Raw genomic sequence first — 20,236 nt, 5'->3', positions numbered from 1 at the left:
GACCATCAGATGGAGAGGTTAGAAAGCAAACCAGGCATAGTCTAGATAAGTCGCAATAATGTCTGGTGTAAAATTTAACCCCTTGGAGACAGAAATAACAGAATGCATCCATCAAGCACTTGGGTATTCTGCTTTACTGCTGAGCCTGGCCAGCCATAAGACCTTTTTTTTTTTTTTTGTGGCTGCCACAGAGATAATGCCACTAACGTGGGCTTGGAGAGGAGAGCCATATCTCCTCTAGCCAATTAAGGAGTGGCACGGACCAGGCTCGGACAGAGCCCCATGCCTGTGGCCACTCAGCACTTCCTTCTCGGTAGAGTGGGGAAAAGGGGAAGGAGACAGGAGACCGCAAGCCTCTTCCAGGGATACAGGGAATTCTCACAGAGGGTGGCAGATTCTTTACAAATGAAGTTCAATGAAAAACAGTCTCACCGCCAGAAGCCGAGGCACAAACAGACGATGCCCCATCCCCAGAAGTTCCAGCACTCGACACGCATACTCATTCACCAGCTTGTTCCTCTCGTCGTGCATGTCCTGGGACTTTTTGACAGGAGCTGTGAGCTTAGCAGCTGGGGCTGGGCAGGGCACCCCTTCTTCCATGAGCAGTAAGTAGTTATCCAGAATGAGAAAGCTGGATCTCTTATCCACAATTTTGAGAACTGCGGCGGGAGGGGAGCTAGGCTTAGGTCTCCCCAGGAGCACGCACAAGCCAGTCTGTGGTGGGAACTGCCAGCTAACGTCTCCACAAGAAAAACATTTTGGCTAAATTATCTACTGTGCAAGAGCCCCAAAGTAGACTGGAAATGAAATCAAATGCTGATCTAAATAAAAAAACAGCAAAAGCAAGCGAATGCAAGAAAATGGCCAAGAGTGATGCAGGAGAGTTCACATACATGTGTAAAAATGGACAAGCTGCTTAGAAGGGTCTAGCATGTGAGTGTGTGTGTGTGTGCTGTGTGTATGTGAGAGAGTGAGTGTGTGTGTGTGCGTGAGCAAAGAGCAGGAGCCAGGAAGCCAGGGCAGTTGTGAAGCTGCAAGGAGAAAAGGATGAGCTCATTGCAATCCTTGATTCGTGACAAGCAGCTCTGCTGTTGCTGCCTCTGCTGCTGCTGCCTCTCGCTGTGAATCAGTAATGAAGGGGTAGGGAAGGAAGGGGAGGGAAGAGAAGGAGGTAGGTGAATGAGCATGCAGAGTTTGTCTCGGGGGAGAATGCTGTAATAGGAAGCCAATGGCGAGCCGTTGGACAGATGCGCTTCCCCTCCCAGTCCACCTTCAATCAGTGTTAGGCTGACAGCTTATGCTGTTGAATCTTAAACCCACAGACAGATGAGCTAGCTTCTCCTAACATGTGATGCTCACAGAAAAATCAGACAGCCTGCCAGCTAAAAGGCTGACCTTTATTCACTCTTGCTTTCTAATAATGGTAACAGATACAAGTCTGATTTTTTTACTGCATATTTAAAGTGGGATGCTCCAATCCTTGTTAGATTACTGAAATCTCTAACAGAACAGAGGCTTAGGGGAAAATGATAGAGTATGGACAGAAGAGCAAGGACCGAACATCCAAGAAACGACATGCCCTCAAGTTGAAGTGTTTATGCAATAATGACTTTTTGCAATGCTAGGATATGCAGAGGTATTTCAGCATTCTGGGAAGGCTAGCTGCAATTAAAAGGAAGATTATTTTTAATGTATTTTTATTTTTTATTGTGGTATAGTTGATGTATAGTATTATGTAAGTTTCAGGTGTACAACATAGCAAAAATGAAGACTCTTATAAATACACAATATGATAAAGCATAAAAACCTACAACATAATAATAAGAGTATACCTTTAAGGAACTATTAAAGTTGAGATTCTCAAAGCAAAAATAACTTTCCTAACCTAAAGACTGATAAACACTCACTTAATAGTTCAAAACATTGTTTTGATGCATCCTGGTCTAATCCTTCCCTTGTAATAGTATAACTTAGAATTATTCACAGTTTAAAATTTTACAATCTTACTATTAAAGTTTTATATTAATTTCCTTGATGTGAATCATCAGTTTTAGCCAAATCAAGGGAGAAGGACAAGATCCCCTTTAAGGGTAGTTTCTTAACTTTATCCTAACAATTAACTACTATATATTCAGAATCTTGGAGCTACTGTTCTGTAGTTGGTCTCATATGAATACCAGACCAGTTTCTTCATGCAAGTTGTAGCATGGTGCAAAGACTAGTGGGGCTAAGAGAGCTGGAGGAAGTTCCTTCTGAGTCTTAGTTTCCTATTTTGATAAATAAGTTACAGATCTCTGCAAGTAAGAAAATAGAAACATTTATCAGCATACCTCTGTGATCTTGGTTACAGAAATACGTTAATTACAGAATTGGGGATAAAGGGAAATACTACCTTCCTTAAGAGAATACTGTTTGGTTTATTTTTCCAAAACCTCAGGTGAACAAAACTTTTTTGGGTTAAACATTTAAAGTATTAATTAACAAAATATCTTAAATAAGATACTTATATTTTGCTGTCAGGCCTTCTATTTCTTCCAAAAATGATTTATTAAAAACCTATACAAAGTAAAGATTTTAATGTAAAATGATAAAAGCCATTAGAATATGATATGTATATATATATGTGTGTGTGTATATATGTGTGTGTGTGTATATATATATATATATATATATATATATATGTATATATATATATATGTATATATAAATTTCAGATCCTTGAGATTTTGGAGGAAATGTCTTATGGGCTACCCAGGGTGGGAGTTGGTTTAGCCAGAAGGGGGGAAGAGGGAAGAGGTTCTGGGTCTCTCATTATTCGAGCCCCCTGCCCTCCCCCCATCAGCAACAACAGCTCCATTTTCATCTTATTTACATAGTGAAGTTCTGCATGAGATTTTGTTTGAAAAGACTGTGCTACTGCTGTGTAAGTGTGAAAAGCACTGCCATAGAAGCTTTACATTGAAGAGCAAGGGGACATTTTGACTTGCAAACGAAGAAAAAACTCAGTGACTCCTTAGCTTATAGGATTTTTCATGATTTATTTTTTTTAAAAGATAGGGTAGATGTTTCCATCCATCTGACTTGGTCTCAAAGACCACTGGCAGAAGAATTTTTTTTTTTTTTTATTTATATAAACCAGAAACAAAAAATTTATTGCCCAAAAGGAATTAAATTAAAAAATTAATCAAAAGACTTTGGAACTGGTTTGGCTCTGATGCTCACAAAAGAAGTTAAAACTATATGCACTAAATATTAAATGTAATAATTAAAATATGATAGTTTAATGAGCAAACAAAGTTACACTTGAAAGATTTAGGTTCATTTAACAAAATGCTGTGTAAAAGGCACTACAAACCAGTGGTCATGTGTTTCAGTTTTCCCAATCTCTCCATCATCCTTCCCCTCAAATACGTACTATCCTTGAGGAGGTAAAAGGTACAGGCTCAGCTGCAGGCTCTGAGTGGGCCCTGCTGGGATGCAAGAAGTCGTTTTCGGCAGCAGGGTCCAGAGCACACCTACCCCAATGAGGCTGAGGAACTGTCACACCAGGGGCCTACAGAAGGCACTGGGGATTAGAGGAGTGGAGAGCCTGAGGAAGAACAGGAAGAAATGGGGGCAGGTCCAGCTAGCTGCTCCTATCAGCCCCTGAACCAAGACCCCGAACCAGAAGGGGCAGAGCTGGCACCAGTGCGGGGTGCAGAAGATGGAGCTGCTGACGTCCAGGGTTGGAACTAAGGCCCTAGGGCTTCATTCCCAGGACAGGCCAGCAGAGAATGAGCATGAAGATGAGGAGCGAGCTACAGCACTGAGCAGACACAACTCTACAGTCATGGACCCAGAACATGCAGAGTTGGTGAAAAGGGCGAAGGAGGTGATATCAAATGCCCCGTGGGAAGATGTGGTACAGAAGGCCCTCCGAGCCTGGCAGGTGTCCCCTGCCTGCCAATGACCGCACTGAGAGCTGCCTCATCTCCCTGCATTCCAGGGCTGATCATATCCCAGGTTGTAATGTTCATCCCCATGCTCCCATCCCCCTTTCCACATCAAGGTAAACCAGACTTCTTCTCAGAGACTTATTAATTCAGTTCTATACACATGGGGACATCAGCCCAAGCCCAACCCACCTTAGCATGTATCACTCTATGGAGAATAAAAGCACCATACATACATAGCCCCCTTCCAAAAAATAAAAGAAAAGAAAGAAACCATCATCCTTGCCTTCAAAATTACCATAATTTTCCGACCCTGGTCCTGTTTTCAGGTTGTCCCTTGAGAATAGGCTGTTGATCAGTATCAGGTAAAATAACTCTTCTAGAATATCACTTGGCAAAAAGAAAGAATGTATTCTAGCGATTTTTGAAGCCCTACGAGAGTGAGTAATCTCAGTGAGCATTTCCCCTTATGCCTCCCCAACTCCCCCAAGTAATTTATTTATTGCTGATCAGATTCAGCAATAAATAGAGTGTACTCATAACTCAAAGATAAATTTTTGAGTTATAAAGTAGTCCACAAATGAAACTAATGATAGAAAAGAAACTCTTCTGAATTAACCAGTTAATAATACATGATTTCTCATATTTCTTTACACTATCATAAAGGAGATTTTTTTTTAAATCTCTATGAAGGAAGTTCAACAGCAAGTTGAAGATAATACGGGAAATTTGGATGAATGATCCAATGAGGCAGAGTGAGAGAAAGGTAAAGAGGGCCAGGCAGTGGTCCCAAAGCCATGGTCTAAAGAACAGCAGCCTCACTCTGGAGTGCTAGAAGCAGGTAGATGGTGGGGCAGTGCTAATTAGAGCCCTGAGCTTGAGTGCTCTACCTGAGCCACTCCACTCACTGACTGTGGACATGTGCAGGACATAAATAGATTTCCATTGTAAAATGAAAAGATACTTGACTTAATTTATGGAACTGTAATTAAGAACATTTAAGTGCACAGTAACACACGAAGTAGTTACTTCAAGGGTTACAAAGGTGAAAAAGGAAAACACTTTCCAATCTGTAGGAGCTTAAAATCTGGGAGGCATTCAAACACAAAGATAAAGCAGGATGTGGACACTGTAAAAGGAGGAACACACTGTGTGTTATGATCTAGTCATGTCTTTGTTGTCCACAGTGGATACAGACAAAAGTGGGTTTAGACTAGTGGGACTGTCCTGGACCCAAATGTAAGAGTAATGAGAATTAAACGTATTCCTAAGAGCAAAGCAGGGCATTGTTTATTACATCATCTTTTAGTCACATTTACTGGCTGAAAGACATGGGTAAGTTACTACTCTCTGGGACTCTGTAAAAAGGCAGTATCACCTACCTAGTCAAGTTGCTCTGAAAATTTAGTAAGTTAATGTATGTAAAAGAATATTTCATAGTGCCTAGCACAGGGTGGGTACCAGATAACCAGTAATTTCCTTCATTCTTTCTATGAAGTCAGGAGAAGAGAACAGGAAGTGTAAAAGCATTTTGTTCATCTGGGTTAGGGTTTAGAAAGACAAAAGACTCTGGATGTATTAACATTAGAAAAAGAGTTAGCCAATATATACAATGGAATATTACTCAGCCATAAAAAGAAACGAAATTGAGTTTTTGTAGTGAGGTGGATGGACCTAGTCTGTCATACAGAGTGAAGTAAGTCAGAAAGAGAAAAACAAACACCATATGCTAACACATATATATGGAATCTTTGGTTTTTTTTTTTTTTTTTTTTTTTTTTTTTTTGCGGTACGCGGGCCTCTCACTGTTGCGGCCTCTCCCGTAGCGGAGCACAGGCTCCGGATGCGCAGGCTCAGAGGCTATGGCTCACGGGCCCAGCCGCTCCACGGCATGTGGGATCTTCCCAGACCGGGGCACGAACCCGCGTCCCCTGCATCGGCAGGCGGACTCTCAACCACTGCACAACCAGGGAAGCCCTATATATGGAATCTTAAAAAAAAAAAAAATGGTTCTGAAGAACCTAGGGGCGGGACAGGAATAAAGACGCAGACCTAGAGAATGGACTTGAGGACACGGGGAGGGGGAAGGGTAAGCTGTGACAAAGTGAGAGAGTGGCGTGGACATATATACACTATCAAATGTAAAATAGATAGCTAGTGGGAAGCAGTCGCATAGCACAGAGAGATCAGCTTGGTGCTTTGTGATCACCTAGAGGGGTGGGATAGGAAGGGTGGGAGGGAAGGAGATGCAAGAGGGAGGAGATATGGGGATATATATATGTGTATAGCTGATTCACTTTGTTATACAGCAGAAACTAACACACCATTGTAAAGCAATTATACTCCAATAAAGATGTTAAAAAAAAAGAAAAAGAGCCAAACACTGATAAAAGACACTCCTGTAAGACCAACTGCCTCTTCAGTTCACCTTTAAGATTTAGACAGCTAATAATAAGTAGCAAAGGATCCATGCTCTTCTGAACTAGGAGAGGTAAAACAGCAAAAACTCAATTCTCTGCCTATTTCTTTTTTGTCTTCTAGACTACTTTTTAAAAGATGAGCCCTCAATAATTTGGCAAGTTCCTAAGATCCAACAAACAGGTTAAATAAAGGTGACACAGTGAGTAGTCCGGTATTTTGGTACTGTAGAATCCCAGGCAACTCACACTCTACCATTCAAGTCTTGGTTCTTCTCAGCACTGTGCTATATGCTTCTGGAGGTAGAAAGGTACATCAGATGCTTCTTCTAACTTTATGCATTATTCAAGCTACTTGAAGAAAAGGCTAAAATGAAATGTCAATGAGACTGAGCATATAAGTTATATCACAGGGAAATGAGTCTCATCATCTTATAGTTGGAACTCAACACACTGAGGAATTAGAGTTCAAAATAAGAAAGTACATAATTAACTGACACCGTGGCGGGTACTTCAGGTAACCAGACTGTTGGAACTCAAAAAGAATCCTATAAAATAATATAGAATTACTAATTTTTTAGGAATGTTCTGACCTCTTGTGATACTTCAAGCATAACTATTTTAAAGGAGTTTTTTGTTTTGTTTCTGTTTTTCAATAGAAGAGAGAACTTTCCCCCACCAAAAGCAATTTAATAACATTCTGAATAGTCATGGTAGTATCACTATTACCTTATTACCTACTCTTGTGATCAGATTTAAGAACAATGCCTTTATTAATGCAAGAACTTCTTCTACAGTCTCTTTGAGAGTTAGTCATTTTGCCTCTGCTTCCTTATCTTCATTGACAATTAGCTGAAAAGGCTGCCTATTTTTATCACTGGACATTTATATTTGTTTAAAAAGGACTACTTATGGTAAGCTAGAAATCTGAAGCTTCCAGTCACTCAGTTGAGGCATATACTTTATAACAACACAGAATGGGTCGACTTTTTTCCATGTGATGTTAGTTAAAATATCTGAACACAGTTTCCTTTTCTTGAAGCTAATTATCCCTGGTGTTAACTAGGCCTCCTATGAGCTGGTTTCTGCACCATTCTAGACTGTCCTACTTCCTGCCCCAAGGAGACACTTTTTTTGGACAGTGTCTCTCAATAAAGTTTCAATATTACCATAACTGACATACTCGACACTCTAGATATAACAGAATCATGAAATAATGCAACGTTGTTAGACCCTAGAAACATCAAAGTCTAACATGTTCGCCCTATTGATGAAAAGAGTGAGGCGGCAGATACGTGACTTGCTCACAATCATAAAACTTGTCTGAGATAGAGCCAGGAAGCCAAGATCCCAGAGCCCCGCTACACAGCAGAGAACCTAGAATTTCCAGCTCTGTAACTTGCTCTCTTTCAATTAATGTAGCCCATTAAAAAAAACTATCTCATTAGGAAGACTGTGCTCCACCATTTTACTCCACATGGAATTGGTCCGGAGCCTGTGCCTGCCATCTGGTATGAAAGAACCTAAGATTCTTAGATCTGAGTTGAGAGGAGGCTTCCAAAAGGCTGCCTTGAGAATAGTCACTTCTAAACACACACCTGTGATAATAAAGCACATTTGCCTTCGTAATTTTTAACTGTGAAGCACCCTCTCTTTTTTTTTTAAATTAATTTATTTATTTTTGGCTGAGTTGGCTCTTTGTTGCTGCATGCGGGCTTTTCTCTAGTTGCTGCGAGCGGGGGCTACTCATTGTTCGGGTGCGTGGGTTTCTCATTGCAGTGGCTCCTCTTGTTGTGGAGCATGGGCTCTTCAGTAGTTGTGGCTTGCGGGCTCTAGGGTGCAGGCTCAGTAGTTGTGGTGCACGGGCTTAGTTGCTCTGTGGCATGTGGGATCTTCCCGGACCGGGGCTCGAACCCATGTCCCCTGCATTGGCAGGCGGATTCTTAACCACTGCGCCACCAGGGAAGCCCCTCTCTTTTTCAGTCAAACAGAGAAGCTACATCCTTGGCCGCTCCGTCACAGTGTCTACATAACAGCAGCTTTTTTGAAGCCATGTTAGTGATGCAGGCTTAACAATGGAAGCCTATCTCACTTCATTTATCCCCTCCTCTGGACAGTTTGTATGAGGCTCATCTTTATTTCCAAGTTTAAGCAGAAGGCATAAATTAATGTTAGCAGAGGCCTGTTTTTTAATTTTAAGTTGATCAGATTAAAATTATGACATGGAATCTAGACTATTCCTTGATGCTCTCAAGCTAGATCAGCATTTTACCTTTGTGTGTGTATGTGTGTGTGTGTGTTGTCATTGTTGAAAATAATGAGGTGCTATATTCATCTTGATAAGTTGTGAACTGCCTCTACCTCCTTCCCATGGTCCATCTCCAGTTCTCTATTAAATTTGCTATCTCTGGCATCTTCGTGTTACATAGAATGCTAGGTGTAGTTTAACATCTGTCACTGTGAAAAATAGTATTTTCAGTGGAGGAGTTATATGGGTCAGCCCATGTATTAGCAAGTGAATTTGTCTCCACAAAATGAATATGTCAAGATGGGGACATTCTTTTTTTTTTTTGAATAGACAAGTCTATATTCTGAAATAAAGATGGTAATAGATTGTACAGCCATACTATTTCCCTCTCCCTACCTCCCACTCATGGCTTCAAAAGGGTTCAGTAGACTTTCAGAGGTAGCAAACAGGTGAGAGTGGAGGTGATTTTTCCTCCACTTTCATTGGACGTGATTGGATTCCTCTCCACCTCCCTTGTGAGCTCAGCACTCCTGTACACTGAGAGTTGCCACAAGATGTCTTGTATGATGATAGTAACAAGTGAACAGGTGTGTACAGGTCTTTCCTGCTTGGTGGGCTCCTTTCTCTACCTCATACGCATATTTGTTCCAAGCAGGGCCTAACAAAACAACTTATAAACCACAAAGTCTTGATAAATATTTCAGTGACTAAAAGTATGAATAATAATAGTTACCATTTATTTAGTATCTATGACAGCCATAAACTATGCCAAGCCCTTAGAGTATGCAGTATTGCAATTAATCTTAACAACAAATTACGCTCATTTTACATAGGAGACACCTAAGCTTAGAAAAGTTAAGTGACTTGCCAGAGATCATGTAGTTACTAAGTGGTAACTGCAACTATAATTTACACATCTGCTATATAAGTGTTTTAAATCTAATTTGAGTTATTTGAAACAATGAAGGAGGTAGAGTTAAACAGGCTAGATCCTAAAAGCTAATCAAGTTAGTCCAGTGGAAACAACAGGATTTTCACAGTCCAGTCACTATGAATACATAGAGGGACTAATGTGTCTTGGTTCTAAAAGAAATGACAAAAACAAAGCAAAAACTTATGCTCACTGTACCCTGGTGATCTTATCCATACCTTTCTTTTTTTACTACTACTGAACAACCCAATCCTGAGATCAGCCCTCTCTCCAGAGCTCCCAATCTGTATATCTATCTCCTTGCTGGACAAACGCAGCCTCACACGCAAATTAATCCCGGCATGTCCAAAGTCACCATTTCTTCCCCAATGCAGTTCCTCCTCCTACATTTCCTATCCTAGCAAAGAGTGTCCTCATCTACCCAATTATACCAGCAGATATCTGGGGGTCATACTAGAGCACTCTTTTTACCTCCACTTCCCATACTCAACCCATCATTCAAGTCTGGTTGATTTAACCTCCTCACCATCTCTCAAAACTATCCCCTCTTCTCCATTCCCATCTCTTCTGATTTGACCTCACCCCTTAGTATGACATGCTGGGATGTCTACCAGCTGCAATACTCAAGTTACTTGAAGTTCCCCTGCACACACCAGGTAACTGCATACCTCAATGTCTTTGTTCTTGCTTTCTCCTTTTCTTGAACTGTTTTTCCCCTCTAGTTCACTTACCTTTTCCTAATTTGTTTTTATTTATTTATTTACTTGGTTGAACCAGGTCTTAGTTGCAGCAGGCAGGCTCACTAGTTGTGGCATGCAAACTCTTAGTTGCAGCATGCATGTGGGATCTAGTTCCCTGACCAGGGATCGAACCCAGCCCCCTGCATTGGGAGCACGGAGACTTACCCACTGTGCCACCAGGGAAAGTCCCACCTTTTCCTAATTCATTAAAACTCAACTCTGGTATTACCTCCTGCAGGAACCCTCCCTCAATCCTAGGGTTGGGGTACATGGCCTTCCCGCTTGCTCTCTTTCCACCCTTGCTGTCTGTCTCATAACATTTGCAGGCTTGTACTTTAATGAGCTGCATTGAAATCAACACTTAGGGTCCTTCTCCCCTACTAAGGCACTTAGAGATAGGTATCATGTATTATCCTTCTTTTTGTCCTAAAAACTTAGCAGAGGCATTTACTTAACACATAGTGGCTATCCCAAAAGTGTATGTTGAAATGGTTCAGCATTCAAAATGGATAAAATATGATTATTATTCATGGGAGGGATAGATAAGCATTTCTCTGATTAGAAATATTGACGCTTTAATATTTCTGAGCCTTTAAAAATGTTCTTCCCTCTTTCTAGAATGTTTTCCTCCATTATTTTTCCTTTAAAAATTTTAACAATCCTGGGGCTTCCCTGGTGGCACAGTGGTTGAGAGTCCACCTGCCGATGCAGGGGACACAGGTTCGTGCCCCGGTCTGGGAAGATCCCACATGCCGCGGAGCGGCTGGGCCCGTGAGCCATGGCTGCTAAGCCTGCATGTCTGGAGCCTGTGTTCCACAAGGGGAGAGGCCACAACAGTGAGAGGCCCGCATACCACAAAAAAAAAAAAAAAAAATTAACAATCCTGCAAATTGATGCCATGGAAAAAACAAAAGCTAAGATGTCAGAGAGATCCGGATTTAAAACCACAACTTCAAGTCTAATTAGCTACATGATTTCAGTAAAGTTAGCCTCTTTGAGTCTTAATTTTCATGAAGAAAATGAGGTTTAATATAGTAATATTATGAAGTTGCTAATGTTATTAACATCTGTGACATTTCTAGCTTGGTAAACTGGCATGATGGTAAAGATATTAACTGATAGGGAAAGCACTGGGGACAGGAAAGTATGGAGGATGAATGCAGTTAGTGAGAAACATGTGGTAATCCATTGGAGATGTTCCATAGGCCATGAGAAATAGAATCTGGAGCCAAGAGATGGGTTTAGGAATCACTGGTAGCCATATGCAAGATGGAACATGGGAATAAATGAAGTAAATTAGGGAAATACAGAAGTCATGAAGAGATGTTCTACAGTATACCTTGATATTCTTAATCATCCCAGATGTAATTTAATAACTAGTTGTATAATTATACTGTTAGGGAAATTAATCTACCCTACCAGACAGAAAGTTCCATAAGGGTAGGCATTGCATTAGCTTCACTCACTAGTATTTTTCCAGCACTCAGTACAGTAATTATCTATACAAGGAGCTCAGGAAATGCTTACTGAGTTGATGAATGGTTGCATTGCATATAATACTCACCAATGGGCTTTCTAATCATTTGCTTTTGAAATTTGGTGACCTAAATAAATGGTAATGTGAGAATATAAATTCCTAATGAAAATGTCCTGAGGTGGGGGTAAAAATAAAAATCTCACAAGTTCCTGTTGTGGGCCAGACATTGTGCCATCTGCTTCTATACACGATCTCACTTCATTCTCATAATGTGCTATAGTAAAATCATAGCTAAAATAAATGATTTGCTCATGATGTGAAAAATCAGTTTGCTCCATCTCTACAACATCCTTGATTTCTCACTTTCCCTCAGCCTTCCAAATCCAATTTATCTAAATATAAGTCAGCCCTGTCAGCCCTATCTACAAAGCTATCTTAAATCTGTCCTCTTTCTCCATCTTAATTGTCACTACCTTGGTCTAAGCTACCATCATTTCCTGACTGGTCTTGAAATAACATCTTAACTAGTCTCCATGCTTCTACTCTTGCTTTTCTTTTTTTTCTTTAAATTTTTTATTTATTTTATTTATTATTTATTTTTTGGCTGCATTGCGTCTTCATTGCTGCGCGTGGGCTTTCTCTAGTCGCAGTGAGCAGGGGCTACTCTTCATTGCGGTGCATGGGCTTCTCATTGTGGTGGTTTCTCTTGTGCAGAGCACGGGCTTCAATAGCTGTGGCTCACGGACTCTAGAGCACAGGCTCAGTAGTTGTGGCGCGCGGGCTTAGTTGCTCTGCGGCATGTGGGATCTTCCTGGACCAGGGCTTGAACCCGTGTCCCCTGCATTGGCAGGTGGATTCTTAACCACTGCGCCACCAGGGAAGCCCCTGACTCAGGGCCTTTGAGCTTGCTGTTGCCTCTGATTTTCGTAAGGCTGGTTCCACTGCATCATTCAACTCAAATGTTATTTTGCTCACAGAGGACTTTTCTTACCATCTTATCTTGTGGCGGGCAGTAACACATTAGACTCCTTTGTATTATTTCTTTCATGACATTTATTACTATTTGAAATTGTTTACTTCTTTCTTATGTATTTTCTTTCTCTGCAACTGTAAAATATAATGACAAAGCTCACAGGGGAGAGGAGAGAGACCTTTTAAATTATCTTGATTGACAAGTTATTCAACAAATATAACCATAAAATAAGATTCTTGTCTCAGCTTCTTTCATTCATTCATTCATTCATTTTTACTTTAAAAGATTATTATTTTACTGGGCCTTTTGAATCTCTCTTTTCTTTAGCAAGCAATAGTCAACTAAAGTGACCCCTTGACATATATAGATTTAATATTTATTGCTTCAGCTCCCCAAGAGACCCCATGAGGCCACAACATAGCACATTGTGGGTTTGCTAAGGAATGAATTTAGTTACTTTCATGTAGCAGATGGTGAGTAAGCTTTGCTTATAGAGTCATTCTCAGTTATCATATGTTCTTATAGGAAAGCAGTTATTTTATCTCCATTTTATTAATAAACTGAATAAGAAACCATAGTGGTATTAAAAAATTAGGATATTTAAGGGCTTTCCTGGTGGCGCAGTGGTTGACAATCCACCTGCCGATGCAGGGGACGCGGGTTCGTGCCCCGGTCTGGGAGGATCCCACGTGCCATGGAGCGGCTGGGCCTGTGGGCCATGGCCACGGAGCCTGTGTGTCCGGAGCCTGTGCTCCGCAACGGGAGAGGCCACAGCAGTGAGAGGCCCGCGTACCGCAAAAAAAAAAAAAAAAAAAAAAAAAAAAAATTAGGAAGTTTAAGGGCATCTTAGAATATAGTCTTCATGAATGTCAAGTTGTTTCCCCAAATCTATGTCTATACACATTAAAGAAAAAGATGATACTCCAACTAAATTGGTCTACCTGGTTAACTACAGTAATGCCATGATTAATAACAAATGTTATGCTTCCAAAAAGCCTACTATTAATCTACAACCATCATAAAGACTGGCCACAGAAAAATGCAGAAACCATTTTAGACATGAAAGTAGCTGAGTCACTGTGGCTTTTGGTAAAGGAGAGGTTTCTATATTTAAAAACAAAGATATCATAATATTGGTTTTTAAAGTGTCCTGCAAGCTGTGGATAATATATGCTATATAACTGTTGACTTATCTTAGGAAGGAGGAAGAAATTAAACACAAAACAACCAGAAACAGCCCTTAAGCCCAGTGTGGACAGAGAGGAATAAATGAACCCTGGGGCAAGGGATGAAAGAGGAAATATTCCATTCTTTTTGTATATATCATGAGCCCAGAGTTGTGCCTGGTGCTAGGTAGAATACAAAACTAGCACACAACGGCATCCTAGACTTTATGGTAGAGACAAGACCCATGAGCAGGACAATTAGGAGGTCCACGTGACATTGTGTAATAATGTGCCCAGTAGGTACAGTTGAGGCCAGAAGGTACATCTGAAGCTAGATTATGATGAAAATGAAATGCTAGAGGATGCACTTACAGCAGACAACAGACAGGTGAAGAATACAGTGAAGACAATTTTTAGAATGACTAATCTGGTAACATAGGTCAAGGGAGTTTAAGAGAGGAAGACATCGAAGGTAGACAAGTCATAAAGCTCTTGCAGTATGCCAAATGTGAGAAAATGAGAGCCTGGACTGGTGTGGTTGTCATGGAAACAGAGCCAAGCTTGAATCTGAGAAGCATTATGAAGGAATAACAGCTCTTCGTTATCTTTGTGTAACTTTCCAAGTATATGTAGCTTATTATGTCCTCCTTTATATAACTCACTGATAAAAAACTGCCAGAGATAATATTCTTTACCAAGTCAGGGAAAAAGGTCCACCATGGAGAAAACACCCATGATATATGAACAAGGTGGCTCTCTTATTTTTTTTTTTTTTACATCTTTATTAGAGTATAATTGCTTTACAATGGTGTGTTAGTTTCTGCTTTATAACAAAGTGAATCAGTTATACATATGTTCCCATATTTCTTCCCTCTTGCATCTCCCTCCCTCCCACTCTCCCTATCCCACCCCTCCAGGTGGTCAAGAAGCACCGAGCTGATCTCCCTGTGCTATGTGGCTGCTTCCCACTAGCTATTTTACATTTGGTAGTGTATATATGTCAGTGCCACTCTCTCACTTCTTCCCAGCTTACCCTTCCCCCCCATATCCTCAAGTCTATTCTCTAGTAGGTCTGTGTCTTTATTCCTGTCTTACCCGTAGGTTCTTCATGACATTTTTTTCTTAAATTCCATATATATGTGTTAGCATACTGTATTTGTCTTTCTCTTTCAGACTTACTTCACTCTGTATGACAGACTCTAGGTCTATCCACCTCATTACAAATAGCTCAATTTCATTTCTTTTTATGGCTGAGTAATATTCCATTGTATATATGTGCCACATCTTCTTTATCCATTCATCTGATGGTGGACACTTAGGTTGTTTCCATCTCTGGGCTATTGTAAATAGAACTGCAATGAACATTTTGGTACATGACTCTTTTTGAATTATGGTTTTCTCAGGGTATATGCCCAGTAGTGGGATTGCTCAGTCATATGGTAGTTCTATTTGTAGTATTTTAAGGAACCTCCATGCTGTTCTCCATAGTGGCTGTACCAATTCACATTCCCACCAACAGTGCAAGAGTGTTCCATTTTCTCCACACCCTCTCCAGCATTTACTGTTTCTAGATTTTTTTTTTTTTTTAATTAACATCTTTATTGGGGTATAATTACTTTACAATGGTGTGTTAGTTTCTGCTTTATAACAAAGTGAATCAGTTATACATATACATATGTTCCCATATCTCTTCCCTCTTGCGTCTCCCTCCCTCCCACCCTCCCTATCCCACCCCTCCAGGCTGTCACAGAGCACCGAGCCAATATCCCCGTGCCATGCGGCTGCTTCCCTCTAGCTATCTACCTTACTATGTTTGTTAGTGTGTATATGTCCATGACTCTCTCTCGCCCCGTCACAGCTCACCCTTCCCCCTCCCCATAACCTCAAGTCCGTTCTCTAGGAGGTCTGCGTCTTTATTCCTGCCTTACCCCTAGGTTCTTCATGACATTTTTTTTTTTCTTAAATTCCATATATATGTGTTAGCATACTGTATTTGTCTTTTTCGTTCTGACTTACTTCACTGTGTATGACAGACTCTAGGTCTATCCACCTCATTACAAATAGCTCAATTTCGTTTCTTTTTATGGCTGAGTAATATTCCATTGTATATATGTGCCACATCTTCTTTATCCATTCATCCGATGATGGGCACTTAGGTTGTTTCCATCTCCGGGCTATTGTAAATAGAGCTGCGATGAACATTTTGGTACATGACTCTTTTTGAATTTCGGTTTTCTCAGGGTATATGCCCAGTAGTGGGATTGCTGGGTCATATGGTAGTTCTATTTGTAGTTTTTTAAGGAACCTCCATACTGTTCTCCATAGTGGCTGAACCAATTCACATTCCCACCAGCAGTGCAAGAGGGTTCCCTTTTCTCCACACCCTCTCCAGCATTTATTGTTTCTAGATTTATTGATGATGGCCATTCTGACTGGTGTGAGATGATATCTCATTATAGTTTTGATTTGCATTTCTCTAATGATTAATGATGTTGAGCATTCTTTCGTGTGTTTGTTGGCAGTCTGTATATCTTCTTTGGAGAAATGTCATTTTAGGTCTTCTGCCCACTTTTGGATTGGGTTGTTTGTTTTTTTGTTATTGAGCTGCATGAGCTGCTTATAAATTTTGGAGATTAATCCTTTGGCAGTTGCTTCATTTGCAAATATTTTCTCCCATTCTGAGGGTTGTCTTTTGGTCTTGTTTATGGTTTCCTTTGCTGTGCAAAAGCTTTGAAGTTTCATTAGGTCCCATTTGTTTATTTTTGTTTTTATTTCCATTTCTCTAGGAGGTGGGTCAAAAAGGATCTTGCTGTGATTTATGTCATAGAGTGTTCTGCCTATGTTTTCCTCTAAGAGTTTGATAGTTCCTGGCCTTACATTTAGGTTTTTAATCCATTATGAGCTTATATTTGTGTATGGTGTTAGGGAGTGATCTAATCTCATACTTTTACATGTACCTGTCCAGTTTTCCCAGCACCACTTATTGAAGAGGCTGTCTTGTCTCCACTGTACATTCCTGCTTCCTTTATCAAAGATAAGGTGACCATATGTGGATGGGTTTATCTCTGGGCTTTCTATCCTGTTCTATTGATCTTTCTGTTTTTGTGCCAGTACCATACTGTCTTGATTACTGTAGCTTTGTAGTATAGTCTGAAGTCAGGGAGCCTGATTCCTCCAGCTCCATTTTTCGTTCTCAAGATTGCTTTGGCTATTCGGGGTCTTTTGTGTTTCCATACAAACTGTGAAATTTTTGTTCTAGTTCTGTGAAAAATGCCAGTGGTAGTATGATAGGGATGGCATTGAATCTGTAGATTGCTTTGGGTAGTAGAGTCATTTTCACCATGTTGATTTTTCCAATCCAAGAACATGGTATCATGGTATATCTCTCCATCTATTTGTATCATCTTTAATTTCTTTCATCAGTGTCTTACAATTTTCTGCATAGAGGTCTTTTGTCTCCTTAGGTAGGTTTATTCGTAGACATTTTATTCTTTTTGTTGCAATGGTAAATGGGAGTGTTTTCTTTTTTTTTCTTTTTTTTAATAAATTTATTTATTTGTTTATTTTATTTTTGGCTGTGTTGGATCTTCGTTTCTGTGTGAGGGCCTTCTCTAGTTGCGGCAAGCAGGGGCCACTCTTCATCGCGGTGCGTGGGCCTCTCACTGTCGCGCCTCTCTTGTTGCGGGGCACAGGCTCCAGACACACAGGCTCAGTAGTTGCGGCTCACGGGCCTAGTTGCTCCATGGCATGTGGGATCTTCCCAGACCAGGGCTCGAACCCGTGTCCCCTGCATTGGCAGGCAGATTTTCAACCACTGCGCCACCAGGGAAGCCCGGGAGTATTTTCTTGATTTCATTTTCAGATTTTTCATCATTAGTATATAGGAATGCCAGAGATTTCTGTGCATTAATTTTGTATCCTACTACTTTACCAAATTCATTGATTAGCTCTAGTAGTTTTCTGGTAGCATCTTTAGGATTCTCTGTGTATAGTATCATGTCATCTGCAAACAGTGACAGCTTTACTTCTTTTCCGATTTGGATTCCTTTTATTTCCTTTTCTTCTCTGATTGCTGTGGCTAAAACTTCCAAAACTATGTTGAATAAGAGTGGTGAGAGTGGGCAACCTTGTCTTGTTCCTGATCTTAGTGGAAATGCTTTCAGTTTTTCACCATTGAGGACGATGTTGGCTGTGGGTTTGTCACATTATGGCCTTTATTATGTTGAGGAAAGTTCCCTGTATGCCTATTTTCTGCAGGGTTTTTATCATAAATGGGTGTTGAATTTTGTCGAAAGCTTTCTCTGCATCTATTGAGATGATCATATGGTTTTTCTCCTTCAGTTTGTTAATATGGTTTATCACATTGATTGATTTGAGTATATTGAAGAATCCTTGCATTCCTGGAATAAACCCCACTTGATCATGGTGCATGATCCTTTTAATGTGCTGTTGGATTCTGTTTGCTAGTATTTTGTTGAGGATTTTTGCATCTATGTTCATCAGTGATATTGGCCTGTAGTTTTCTTTCTTTGTGACATCCTTGTCTGGTTTTGGTATCAAGGTGATGGTGGCCTCACAGAATGAGTTTGGGAGTGTTCCTCCCTCTGCTATATTTTGGAAGAGTTTGAGAAAGATAGGTGTTAGCTCTTCTCTAAATGTTTGATAGAATTTGCCTGTGAAGTCATCTGGTCCTGGGCTTTTGTTTGTTGGAAGATATTTAATCACAGTTTCAATTTCAGTGCTTGTGATTTTTCTGTTCATATTTTCTATTTCTTCCTGATTCAGTCTTGGCACGTTGTGCATTTCTAAGAATTTGTCCATTTCTTCCAGGTTGTCCACTTTATTGGCATAGAGCTGCTTGTAGTAATCTCTCATGATCTTTTGTATTTCTGCAGTGTCAGTTGTTACTTCTCCTTTTTCATTTCTAATTCTATTGATTTGAGTCTTCTCCCTTTTTTTCTTGATGAGTCTGGCTAATGGTTTATCAATTTTGTTTATCTTGTCAAAGAACCAGCTTTTAGTTTTATTGATCTTTGCTATTGTTTCCTTCATTTCTTTTCCATTTATTTCTGATCTGATTTTTATGATTTCTTTCCTTCTACTAACTTTGGGGTTTTTTTGTTCTTCTTTCTCTAATTGCTTTAGGTGCAAGGTTAGGTTGTTTATTTGAGATGTTTCCTGTTTCTTAAGGTAGGATTGTATTGCTATAAACTTCCCTCTTAGAACTGCTCTTGCTGCATCCCATAGGTTTTGGGTCGTTGTGTCACCATTGTCATTTGTTTCTAGGTATTTTTGATTTCCTCTTTGATTTCTTCAGTGATCACTTCGTTAATAAGTAGTGTATTGTTTAGCCTCCATGTGTTTGTGTTTTTTACAGATCTTTTCCTGTAATTGATATCTAGTCTCACAGCGTTGTGGTCGGAAAAGATACTTGATATGATTTCAATTTTCTTAAATTTACCAAGGCTTGATTTGTGACCCAAGATATGATCTATCCTGGAGAATGTTCCATAAGCACTTGAGAAAAATGCGTATTCTGTTGTTTTTGGATGGAATGTCCTATAAATATCAATTAAGTCCATCTTGTTTAATGTATCATTTAAAGCTTGTGTTTCCTTATTTATTTTCATTTTGGATGATCTGTCCGTTGGTGAAAGTGGGGTGTTAAAGTCCCCTATTATTATTGCATTACTGTCAATTTCCCCTTTTATGGCTCTTAGCATTTGCCTTATGTACTGAGGTGCTCCTATGTTGGGTGCATAAATATTTACAATTGTTATATCTTCTTCTTGGATCGATCCCTTGATCATTATGTAGCGTCCTTCTTTGCCTCTTCTAATAGTCTTTATTTTAAAGTCCATTTTGTCTGATATGAGAATTGCTACTCCAGCTTTCTTTTGGTTTCCATTTGCATGGAATATCTTTTTCCATCCCCTCACTTTCAGTCTGTATGTGTCTCTAGGTCTGAAGTGGGTCTCTTGTAGACAGCATATATATGGGTCTTGTTTTTGTATCCATTCAGCCAATCTGTGTCTTTTGGTGGGAGCATTAATCCATTTACATTTAAGGTAATTATCGATATATATATTCCTATTCCCATTTTCTTAATTGTTTTGTGTTCGTTATTGTAGGTCTCCTTCTCTTGTGTTTCTTGCCTAAAGAAGTTCCTTTATCATTTGTTGTAAAGCTGGTTTGGTGGTGCTGAACTCTCTCAGCTTTTGCTTGTCTGTAAAGGTTTTAGTTTCTCCATCAAATCTGAATGAGATCCTTGCTGGGTAGAGTAATCTTGGTTGCAGGTTTTTCTCCTTCATCACTTTAAATGTGTCCTGCCAGTCCCTTGTGGCTTGCAGAG

At 40.0% G+C, this 20,236-nt stretch overlaps 1 protein-coding gene across 4 annotated transcripts in view; it reads right to left on the bottom strand.

The window, feature by feature from the left end:
- RABGAP1L (RAB GTPase activating protein 1 like) overlaps positions 1 to 20,236 on the bottom strand; it is a 682,701-nt gene that overhangs the window by 144,923 nt on the left and 517,542 nt on the right. Inside the window, exon 1 of one of the 4 annotated variants that reach the window (XM_060034285.1) lies at positions 433 to 600. The exons of the other annotated variants lie outside the window; for them this stretch is intronic. Coding sequence (XP_059890268.1) covers positions 433 to 600 — 168 coding nt within the window. Of the gene's footprint in view, positions 1 to 432; positions 601 to 20,236 lie in introns of those variants that run through there. 4 annotated transcript variants of the gene reach the window in all.

The sequence above is a fragment of the Delphinus delphis genome, chromosome 1 (assembly GCF_949987515.2).
Source record: "Delphinus delphis chromosome 1, mDelDel1.2, whole genome shotgun sequence".
Lineage (NCBI taxonomy): Eukaryota > Metazoa > Chordata > Mammalia > Artiodactyla > Delphinidae > Delphinus > Delphinus delphis.
This window is presented reverse-complemented; position numbering and strand designations above follow the sequence as displayed.